We start from the raw sequence: 12,034 nt of genomic DNA, 5'->3' as shown, positions 1-12,034 counted from the left end.
GTCGGTTGAGTGTCTGACTTCGGCTCAGGTCATGATCTCGCGGTCACGGGTTTGAGCCCTGCATCTGGACTCTTTGCTGTCAGCGCAGAACCCACTTTGGATCTTCTGTCGACCTCTTTCTCTGCCCTTCCCCTGCTCACATTCGTTCTCTCTCTCCCAAAAATAAACAATTAAAAAAAAATAAATAAATGCAAGATGGATTGCGGATTTTAATGCAACAAAATAGGAGAAGTTCAGATTCCATATTCCTATTAATATGGATTTGACTTCAGATTCCCTATTGCTATTAATCTTAAGGAAGGAAGCCACTACTTACCTAGTTTTTAGTGTAGTATCAACAATAAATATCTATAATTATCTAAAAAGACTATTAAAATACTTTCTTTTTCAACTACGTATCTGTGAGACCTGATTTTTTCCACATACTTACACCAAAACAACACACACTATAGAACACAGATATGAGACTCCAACTGTTTTTGATTAAGCCAGACCTTAAAGAGATTTGTAGAAGTGTGAAACAATACTATTCTTTTCACTAATTTATTTTTGTTTTGGAAAATATATTTTTCACAAACATGTTAGTTATGTTAACATGTAATAGGTTTATTGTCACTTTTTTTTAAACTTTGTTATTTTGAAAGAGAGCTTGAGCAAAGGAGAGTACACAGAGTGGGAGAGAGAGAATCCCAATTAGGCTCCTTACTGTCAGCACAGAGCCCGACGTGGGGCTCAATCCCAGGACTGTGACATTATAACTTGAGCCAAAATCAAGAGTTAGATGCTTAACCAACTGACCACCCAGGCGCCCTGGTTTATTGCTATTTTTAAACATTTCTCAATTTTTTTTTTTACCGTTTATTTTTGAGAGACAGAGAGAGAGCATGAGTGAGTGTGGGGCAGACAGAGAGGGAGACACAGAATCCCAAACAGGCTCTAGGCCTTGAGCTGTCAGCACAGAGCCCGATGCGGGACCCGAACCCACGAACGGTGAGATCATGACCCGAGCTGAAGTCAGATGCTTAATCGACTGAGCCACCCAGGTGCCCCTAAACATTTCTCAATTTTTAATACAGTGAATATTGACAGATATACTTCACAAGAACAAAAGTTGTTTGAGATTCTCAAAAATTTTTAGGCATATAAAGGAAGTCTTGAGACCAGAAGGTTTGATAATTGCTCCTCTAATGCAACTGACACTAACCCACAACTACGCTTTCAGGCTAATAATAAATCTTCATCCAAAGATAATTAGTGGCCCCAGTCTGGTACATTTGGTAGGTATACACTTAATGACACTGACTTTAAATCTCATTACTTTCAATCATAACTCATCCAGCTAGCAAAATCATGTTTTCTGTTCTCAGGAGACCATGGTGATGGATTAGAGAAGGCTATGGCCAAGACAATAGAGGGCATGACAACATTACATCCTAGCTGGAAACAGAACTTCTTCATCCACAGACCAATCATCCTAGTCGGACACAGTACTCTTTTTCCTCATGAGTTCTCTTTCCTTCTTTTTTTTTCTCCCCCAGAAAGATAACATTTTTTAAATTAATTAGCTGACACATTTCCAATAACATTTTCCCTTGTATTTTCTGGCTATATACTCTTTAATTGACTCTTTATATGACAGTATTTTGGATTATTTTTTAGACATTAAGAAATTATGTTTTCTTTCCTCCCTGTTCTCAAGTGTACTTTATCAGATATTGATATAGCCACTCTCACTTTCTATTGATCAGTGTTTGAATCATACCTGTTTTCTATCCTTTTACCTTTATTTCTACAGCTGTGCTGAGATGCAATTTTCATGACATACAGTTCACTTATTTGAAGTGTAAATTCAATGATAATTTTTAGATTCACAAATATCGCAACTGTCACCACAGTCAATGTTAGGACATTTCATCATATCAAAAAGAAACCAGGTACCTTTAAATATCACCCAGCTGCCCTCCATCCATGCTCCAGCCCTCAACAAGTACTACTATACTTTTTCTAACAGGTTTCCCTATTCTGGACATTCTGTATGAATGGAATCATCTAGTATGGGGTCTTTTGTAAATGGCTCCTACTTAGCATACATTATGCTAAGGTCATTCATGCTGCAGCATGTATCAGTACTGAATTTCCTTTTATTGGCAAGTAGTATTCCATTGTATGAATATGCCACATTTTGATTATTCATTTGACAGCTGACAGACCTCTGGATTACTTCCACCTTTTGGCTATTACGAATAATGCTATCAATGTTTGCTTGTACGTTTTTGTCTGAACATGTTTTCATTTCTCTTGGGTGTATCCAGAAGTGGAACTGTTGGGTCAGATGGTAGCTCTATATTTAACTGTTTGAGGAACTGCCAGACCGTGTTCCACATTGTTCGCACCATTTCACAAGCCCAGCAGTGCATGAGGATTTCAATTTCTCCACATCCTTGCCAACACTTAATTATCTGACCGTCTGACTCTGGCCGTCCTGGCCCAAGTGAAGTAGCACCTCAGGTGGTTCTGATTTGCACTCTGCTAATGACGTCTGATGTGGAGCCTCTCTTCGTGTGCTCATTGGCCGTTTCCCTTGGAGCAACGTCTATTCAAGTCCTCTGCCATTTAAAAATTGAATTATTTGCCTTTTTATTGTTAAGTTATAATACTTTTTTATATATTCTGGATACTACACCTTTAGAAGATACAGGAGTTGCTAATATTTTCTCCCATTCTGGGGGGGCTTTCTTTTCACTTTCTTATAGATAGTGGTCGTTGAGCCTAACAGATTTTATGTTTGGTAAAGTGCAGTGTTATCTATCTTTTGTTACTTGTGCTTTTTTGGTGTCATGTTTAAAACACTGCTGCCAGATTCAAAGTCATTAAGTTTTAAATCTGTTTTCTTCTAGAGTTTTATAGTTTTAGCTCCATATTTAGGTCTTTAATCCATTTTGAGTTCATTTCTGTATATGGTACCGGACAGAGGTCACATGAGCCCTTTAAAAGCCTATTATTTATTTACATTATTCTAGATTAGTAACAGTTTATCACAACTAAGGATAAGGAAATGAAAAGAGGACGTAAAACATACTAAGTTTCTGAAATGAGTCATGAACCATTTTTCTTCAAAATGTTTCTTCTTTTTCTTCAAAAATATGACTTAGTAAGATTTACAACATGCAAATTAAAAAATAAACAAAAATGTTAAAATGCACTATATGCTAACTAACTTGGACGTATATTAAAAAATAAATAAAATTAAAAGAAAAGATTTACAACATGCTTTGGCTACTCTATTATTTGCAAATATATAAATATATTAAATGAATCCTGATTTTGAAGGCATGTTGAAGACAATACAAGACAAGGAGGCCCTTATCATTCAGGATCCTGTGAGTCTTCTTCAGCATATGAAAGTCCCCTTGGTAACTTCCCCTAATCTTTACTTCCCCCAACTCCCAAGTAGTATATATATAATCAGTCACCCCTCACGATCCCAGTGCGTGAGGTCCTGTCCCCGTGCTTTAATAAAACCACCTTTTTGCACCAAAGATTCTCAAGAATTCTCAAGAATTCTTTCTTGGCCATTGGCTCCGAACTCTAACATTTCCACATCACTCAGAAACAACATCATCATCATCACCATCATCACCATCATCACCACTACCACCACCACCACCACCACCACACACACACACACACACACGCACGCACACATGCACAAATGGGTCAAGATAACTACCCTGAATAGGGTCCATAAACAGACATTTTGGAAAAGAGCAAAATGTTATGCAAATCTATAAACTAGAAGTGAATATTCTTATTACATTTGGCATACGTGCCATGGTTTCAAAAAATATCAAATCCCAGGGTACACAGGAGGGTACTCACAGGAGAGAGTTTCTGGATAAGGTCATGGGCAACATGGACAAGGTTTTTGTCCTCATGGAGACATTTCTGAAATTTTCTGCTTTCCTCATCTTCTAGAAGATCAAAATCAATGGCAGCATCCAGTAAGGCCTGAATTAACCCCTTCCAGGACTTTAGGGCTGGAACCTGAGGGGCAACTGCAGCACTAATGCCTGTTCCGATCACCAGCACAAGCTCCCGGGGCTTCTTAGTTTTTAAGCTTGGAAGCAGCTTCCTGAAAAAGTCAACCAAATGAAGAGGATTGGAACATCCAACAGATAAGAGAAGGCACACGGAAGGACTGTTGAAAATCACGGTTTTCAGCTATCACTTTCATAATTGCAAAGAGGATAAAGTACCAGTTTCTGATACCTCTCCTAAGTATCTTTTTTTTTTAATGTTTGTTTATTTATTTTGAGAGAGAGCGAGCGGACGTGTGCGCGCATGAGTCGGGGGGGAGGGGCAGAGAAAGAGGGAGTGAGAGAATCCCAAGCAGGCTCCATGCTGTCAGCACAGAGCTCGACGTGAGGCTTGATCTCAAGAACCGTGAGATCTTGACCCGAGTCAAAGTCAAGACACCTAACCAGCTGAGCCGGGTAGGTGCCCCATCCTCTCCTGAGTATCTTAAGCAAAAAGACCAGAATTTTGTGCCAAGACTTGCTGAAAAACCTATTTCAGGAATCTTAAAAGACACTCTTAAAATCAATTTTCTCCCTCATAGTTCTCTCAACCTAAAAAAACCCACTAACAGTAGGAAAAGATCTGATCACATTACAGCCCAGCTAGTTTTACTAACTTATATTTTAAACCAACACTGAATTTCAAAAAAACACGGACTCCAGACAGAAAAGAAATCCATACAAATTAAATTCCCACTGCTGGCAAATATAAAAGAAGAGATGAAAGAAAGCCAAATTTAAGCTCAGATTTCATACACACTATTAAGATAAAATTGAGAATGAGACAGTCAAATATGGGAACAAATTCCACTTCGGTTTTGTTCTAGATTATCTTGAGGCAAAAAAAAAAAAAAAAGAAAGGAAGGAAGAAAAAAAAGTAGTTAAGAGAACTGTGAAACACAGGACCTTCACATTACCTAAATAAACAAAGAAAAAACTATTCAACAGATACGACAAGAAGAGAAAACATTCCTTTCTTATCATGAGAAGCACCACAGAGTTCTGTTTTGAAGAGATAGCAGGGGCACAAGTTTTTGTGTTTTGGCCCCCCCCTTCAATCTGGAAACTACATTAAAATGTGTTTGAAATATGTTTATTCACTTTAATTTTTGCTAATGGTAGGTGTTTTCCAAGAAATTGCCTTTCTCAATCTTTTGTCAAAATAATAAAATAGAAAAAGGATTCGCATTTTGGCATAACGTAAGAAACAGCCTTGGGAAACCTGTTTTGGGAAACCAAACTTTAGAACTGCCTTCCCTATCCCCAACTCCTGCATTCAGTCATTCAACAAATATGAAAAACTTACAAAGTACTAGACATAAGGGTAGGCACTAATGATGTTCCTATGAATAAAATCAAGTCCCCAATCTCAAAAGTTTAGTCTATGGGAAAAGACTTGATAACAGATATCAGAAACTGATGATGAAAAATAAGTTTCAGTTCAAGGGAATTAAGATATTGAAACATAAAACAATACATACAGAAAATTTCTAGAAGGGTTCACAAGAACTGTTAGTAGTGGTTAACTCTGGGGATTGGGGAGAACAATGATTTTTACTTCTCACTTGATTGTGCTGTATTACTTGAATTTTTTACCTCATCCATTATAGGTCTGAGGTGTAATTTTGCCTCACTTTTCGTTTCTGATTCTTCCTAAAACCACTAAGTAATTATAAAGTAATTTTTTTAGAAGGCATAAGTTCATAAAAAACAGAATAGGAAAAGATGACAGCAGACAACACAGGCCCACAAAATTTTAGAAGTTGTAAGGTAAGAGCTGATTCCCTCGACAGAACCTTGGGAATGTCAAATAAGTCTGAAGGTAGAGGGGCAGGTGGGGCCAAGATAAGAGAAGTCACTGCAAGGCTGTCTTAGAAACAGAATTCTAAGACTGGAGGCTTGCTCTCCAGAGAGGTTGAGTAGTTGAGAACACTGTGCACAGCTTGGGGAAGGAGATTAAGTAAAAGTCAGTATATGAAATGGCAAGACTCTCCTTTGCCCCCTTCTCCCAGAGGAAGACTCTCAGACACTGGCAGTGAACCTTATACCTGCACGCTATTCCCCATCCACTCATCTTTTGGGGATAATGGCCAGCATGAGAGAAAAGACCCACAGGTTCTGACAGGCAGCGATTCCTCAGCTCCAGAACCATGCTTGACTCCCCCAATGAAGCACGAGAGACCAAGTCCTTTACACACACACAGATTCTCCAACTGGCTCTTTAGCGTCTTCTCTTAAATATGAGCAGACAAAGAAAGGTCACCTTACATTTGAACAAAGCCCCCAATGTGAGAGTTACATATAAACAAACTAGTACCTAGAAATAAACCTGCAGGAAACAAGGGACAATACCAGAGAAAGAAGAAAAACTGAAAACAGTTATCTCCATAAATTAAAAAAAAAAAAAAAAAAAAAGGCACCTATGAAACATGAACATTAGAACGCTGTATGGGGCACCTGGGTGGCTCGGTTCGTTAAATGTCGGACTTCTGCTCAGGTCATGATCTCACGGTTGTGGGTTCAAGGCCTGCATTGGGCTCTGTGCTGACAGCTCAGAGCCTGGAGCCTGCTTCAGATTCTGTGTCTCCCTCTCTCTCTTCCCCTCCCCCCAGAACTAGCTCACATTCTGTCTCACTCTCTCAAAAATAAACATGAAACAAACAAACAAACAAAGAATGCCATAAAAGGGGTGGGCATGGGGCACCTGGGCAGCTTGCTCAGTTAAGCATCTGACTACTGATTTTGGCTCAGGTCATGATCTTGCAGTTCTTAAGTTCAAGCCCTGCATCTGGCTCTGCGCTGACAGTGCAGAGCCTGCTTGGGATTCTTTCTCTCTCCCTGCCCCTCCTCTGCTCTTTCTCTCTCAAAATAAATAAATAAACTTAAGAAAAAAAGGAGGGGGGTGAGCAAACAAAAAGATTTCTTGGAAATTAAAAATATAACAAATAAAAAATTTGTAAGGTTGGAAGAAAACAAAATTACTTGAGACAGCAGAATGATAAAAACAAAAGCAATAGAAAAATATAAAAAAACTAGAGTCCTACTCTAGAAGGTCCAATATCTGAATACCAAGAGTTCTACAAAGACACAATACAGAAAAAACTGTAAAGGAAATTATCAAATAAGAAAAAAAATTTTCAAAAATGAATTATCAGTAGACAGCTCTGAAGAGCTACCTGATGTCTAGACTCATATGAAGGTACATCACCATGAAATTTCAGGTTGCTGAGAATAAAATAACTATCCTTATAAGCTTTTAATGAGAAAAGAAGAGGCCACATGACACAAATGACTGGGAATCAGCACAGAGTCCCTATTTTGGCAGAAGACTTAGCTGCTAGCAGAGAATGAGCAGTAACTTCAGAACTCTAAGGAAAATGACTTCCTCCCTAAAATTCTACACTCAGCCAAATCATCAAATCAATGTACAAATATGATAAAGACATTTGCAAATGTCTCCAAAAACCCTTCTCATGTGAATCCTTACTAAGGAAGCTAATGAAAATAGTTTTCAGCAAAATGAAGGACTACACCAAAAAGGTGACATGGTATCTAGGAAAGAGAGGCTCCAATACAGGAGAGATGTAAGAGGAATCCTTGAGGTCATGGGGAAGGAAAATGGCAAATATCAGCCATTTTCAGCAGGCCTGGAGAACTATCCTCAGCAGAATATGGTTCAAAAGGAAAACCCCACGAAACAATTTAAACTAGTAAATTACTGATGAGTGTCAGCATATCTAAGAGATTTACTCTTCTGTCACAGAGTTTGAAGACAAATTGATAGGTACATAGAAAACAAAGCAAACCAAAAAAAAAAAAAAGAGAGAGAGAGAGAGAGAGACAATCTTTAATAACTTGGAGGGAAAAATGGACAAAAAAGTGTAATTTCAAAACACGATTAGGCTCACCTATGAACTACTTATACAGTCATGTAATGTAACTATTAAAAACTGACTTAACCAAAAATTATGATATAAAACACACTGGGGAGGGGGGCAACATGTGAGGAGAGGCTCCAGAAGAGCAAGCCTAATCCTCATCTTTCTTAACTGGAAATAGATAAAACCAAAACACTAAAAAACAGCAGTACATACAAAGTATTTAAAAATATGAATGGAAGTATTAAAGAAATCAATTAAAAGGCTGCAGGTGATTATCTCTATAGAGGGACAAGGCATTATAAGCTTTCAGGTACTGACTTTTAAAATTATGTACATTTATGACCTGGATAAAAATAAAAATTGAATCCAAAATAAAAATAATTTAATTTTTATATGAAGACCAATATTAATTTCTGAAAACAACTGGGATGTGGGGCAAGTCTGTTTGATAATTTACTGTGTTCCTCAGATTCCCTTCCCTTGTTTACCTGGGCTTTTTGGTGGGGGGTGCGCCATCACTGAAGAATCCAAGAATCTTGTCTATATCAGAGGCCTGGCTCCCTGTAGAAGCCATCCAGTTTCTAAAATAGATTAAACACCACAGACCACAATTAGATCTGTAATATATACCATTCAAAACAGCATATACATTAAACAGTTTTAATAAGCTGTATACCCTAAAGGTGCTCTAGAGATATCCCCTGCTCAAGAGAAATCCACTAATTAATGAGCACCCCAAACTTCAGGAACTCAATTCATCTTGAAATTATGACTGGTGCTCCATACTGTCATCTTGTTTCTGTTCCTGAAGGCTCCCCTGCAACCCCTCCCACCACCCTGCAAAAACAAAACAAAAACCTGTGTCAATTCATGTCAATTGCTGGCCATCACTTTGTGGAGCCTAAGAAATACCTGTTATTCTCCCATGAGATAGGCTTGGGAAGACTTAGGGGATTAAAAACAACACATGGATAAGTGTGCTAATAGCCCCCAATTATCTACTTACTACTATCAGCTAAAGAAATCACTGGGTCAAGAATAGAACAATCAACACTAATTTGCTGATTGTTAGACATTCCTTGTTGCTGAACAAGTGTGTCCTGTCAGGCAGTGAGGCATGTCTCCCGAGCTCAACAGTGTGGACTCTGAGACACGGTGATAAATGGGAAAGGTACGGATTGTCAAGCAAAGATGCATGAGAAATGACAGTCTGTGCTCAGGTGATGGGATAACTAGCAAAAGAGAATTGCCATGGATTAGAATGAAGATTGTAATGAGAAGTTTTAACTGCTCACAATTTTAGTAAATTTGCTAAATCGAAAGACCAGTAATTCTAAAACAGCAGTATTTTAAATAGTGTGTACACACACCCAACAAAAGACAATACACATTACCAGAGTTTTGGGTGCTTTATTATTGCTTCATTATCGATATTTAGAATTAACTGAATCAATACAAATTATCTCAAGGTTATTATTTTATTACAAAGCTTTTTTCCTTATGGAAACATTTTTTTAAAGTTTGCTGAATTAATTTTTCTGGTAAATAGAAGGCTCAGTTCCTCACCCCATATTGCATCACATGTAATGGAATTCTCTGATATCATAATCATTAGATAGGAATCTCAAAATCATAAAGTGAGTTAGGAAGCAGACCATCTTTCTAGTCAAATCTTTGATTCTGTTGGTCAGAAAGCTGGGGTTCAGAGAAGACACACAATACTTAACTCTGTAAACTGTCTCTTAATAATCATCTGAGAGGTTTGTCAAATGTATGTTTTTAAAAGATAAAAATCTATCAATTGACTTAAAAAAGTGTATGTTCTCAAGATCCAAACCCAAATTACTGAACCAGAATCTCCAGAATCTTCAGGAAATTCTTATGATGAGGCAAATAGAAAACAACCAAATGAAATGCAAGCAATTTTTCTACAATCCAGCTATTTTGTTAAATGTAAGCATACCAGATGTCATCCTCCCTTCATTTAAATGTACAAATCATTTGTAAAAATAAATAAATAAATGTACAAATCATTTGTTAGTCAACACCTTCCCTGTTTACTAAGTTAATCACCATTTAAAATACTGAAATATTTCCATTAAGTTTTAATTTATGTGAAGTCATTTTCTACTCTAAAGTGTAGCCTGGGCTCTAGACTGGAAAAGTGCTTAGAGTTATCAAGTACATTATCCTATTTTAGGGATGAGAAACACTGAAGGACAGAAAGGCTGGGTGCCATAATTCAAACCAAGGCAGTCTGCCTTCCAAGTTCATGCTCTGAACCACTCTATTACAACCTAAAAGTGTCCTCCAAGTTTTAGCAACTCACTTTTTTTTTTTTTTTTTTTAAGTAGGCTTCATGCCCAGGGGAGAGCCCCATGTGGAACTTGAACTCATGACCCTGAGATCAAGACCTGAGCCGAGATCAAGAGTCTGATGCTTAATGGACTGAGCCACCCAGGTGTCCCTGTTTGTTTTTAATTTGCACACCGAAACTATCAAAAAAGGAGATCCCACATTCCAGACAGATTTACACAAAATAATTCTGGGTAATGCTTGATAGCTGCTATATGACCAGGCACTCTGCTGATATAATCACGGCACTCACCTAAATTCAGAAGCTGAATGAAACAGCTTTGTCTGGTGACAGATGCCATTTGTTACGTACCCCCTACCACCACTAATCTACATAGACGGGTCGTGTCATTTTCTCCTGGAAAATATGCTAGGCCACTTTCCCTGGATTCTAACAGATGGTAAATTCTTGGTGTCTACACCTGAATACTAAGCTTTCTTTTTTTCTTTACAAAATCAACTATTCTTTTGTTTGTTTAAAAACATTTTTTTTAACGTTTATTTATTATTTTTGAGAGACAAGAACGTGAGCAGGGAAGGGGCAGATAGAGGGAGACACAGAATCCAAAGCAGGCTTCAGGCTCTGAGCTGTCAGCACAGAGCCCAATGTGGGGCTCAGACCCACGAGCCATTAGATCATGATCTGAGCTGAAGTCGAACAGTTAACCAACTGAGCCACTCAGGTGCCCCAGAGTCAACTATTCTTAAGATCCATTCTATCTACATAATTTAAGAGAACTGAATATGGCCAACGGGTCCTAAGAATTGTTACTGCAATGTTTTGGGTTCTCTTATTTAGGAACTAAATAAGAAGAAATTCAATATGGCCACATTAGATGTAATCATATACACATCCTGTTTTCTAACAGGATAACATCTTTCCTTCAGGCAAAAGGATGCCTCATACAATCTCACATATACACTCTAGTGGCATTGGAGCATAAACCGTATCCTATTTCTTCTAGAGTACTGTTTCAGTAAAAAAAACAAACAAACCCATTTTAGTGTTTACCCTAAACAACATGCAGTTACCCATAAAGAGCTTTCACAATGATTACGAAAATCTTACAAGGAATTCTTTTTTTTTTTTTAATGTTTGTTTATTTTTGAGAGCGAGAGAGAAACAGAGAGAGCAAGTGGGGGAGGGTCAGAGACAGAAGGAGACACAGAATCCCAAGGAGGCTCCAGGCTCTGAGCTGTCAGCACAGAGCCCGACCTGGGGTTCGAACTCAAAACTGTGAGATCATGACCTGAGCTGAAGTCAGAAGCTTAATTGACTGAGCCACCCAGGCGCCCCGACAAGGAATTCTTAACATGCATCAACTAGCTCGCACACTTATTTATGTGATCACTGAGTTTTCATTTTAGGGGGACTTGCTATGTACAACAGAGGGGGGAAAAGCTTTTCTGCCACAAGAAGACAAAGGCAATCACCTGTGGCAGCGTCTTTGTTACTATAATTACTGCTAAAGCCACTGAAAAATCCTTCAAGGCCGAGAGAGTTCAGCAAAATAAAAGTCGGATATTTGGTAAATGCTGAGGAAAGTAACAGCAACCTCATTAACAATTTTTTAAGGCCTAAGTCTTCATATAGAACACATACACTTTGAAACCCATCAGCTTGGCAAGAAATAGAATGCTTCTATCTTGTGAATGAAAGGGAAAAATCAAGGCGAGCATCCTTGGAAAAATCCATTAAGAAACACAGAAAAGGGACAAGTG

The 12,034-nt window shown here is 38.1% G+C and overlaps 1 protein-coding gene across 2 annotated transcripts in view; it reads right to left on the bottom strand.

Moving 5' to 3' along the window:
- The window catches only part of FAM118B (family with sequence similarity 118 member B), a 48,169-nt gene that overhangs the window by 16,274 nt on the left and 19,861 nt on the right, over positions 1-12,034 (bottom strand). For both annotated transcript variants that reach the window (XM_007082708.3, XM_007082710.3), the window contains exons 2-3: positions 8,446-8,538; positions 3,880-4,132 (exon numbers count right to left, since the gene is read on the bottom strand). In XM_007082708.3, coding sequence (XP_007082770.1) covers positions 3,880-4,132; positions 8,446-8,531 — 339 coding nt within the window. In that variant the 5' untranslated portion in view covers positions 8,532-8,538. The remainder of the gene's footprint in view (positions 1-3,879; positions 4,133-8,445; positions 8,539-12,034) is intronic.

The sequence above is a fragment of the Panthera tigris genome, chromosome D1, assembly GCF_018350195.1.
Source record: "Panthera tigris isolate Pti1 chromosome D1, P.tigris_Pti1_mat1.1, whole genome shotgun sequence".
NCBI lineage: Eukaryota > Metazoa > Chordata > Mammalia > Carnivora > Felidae > Panthera > Panthera tigris.
This window is presented reverse-complemented; position numbering and strand designations above follow the sequence as displayed.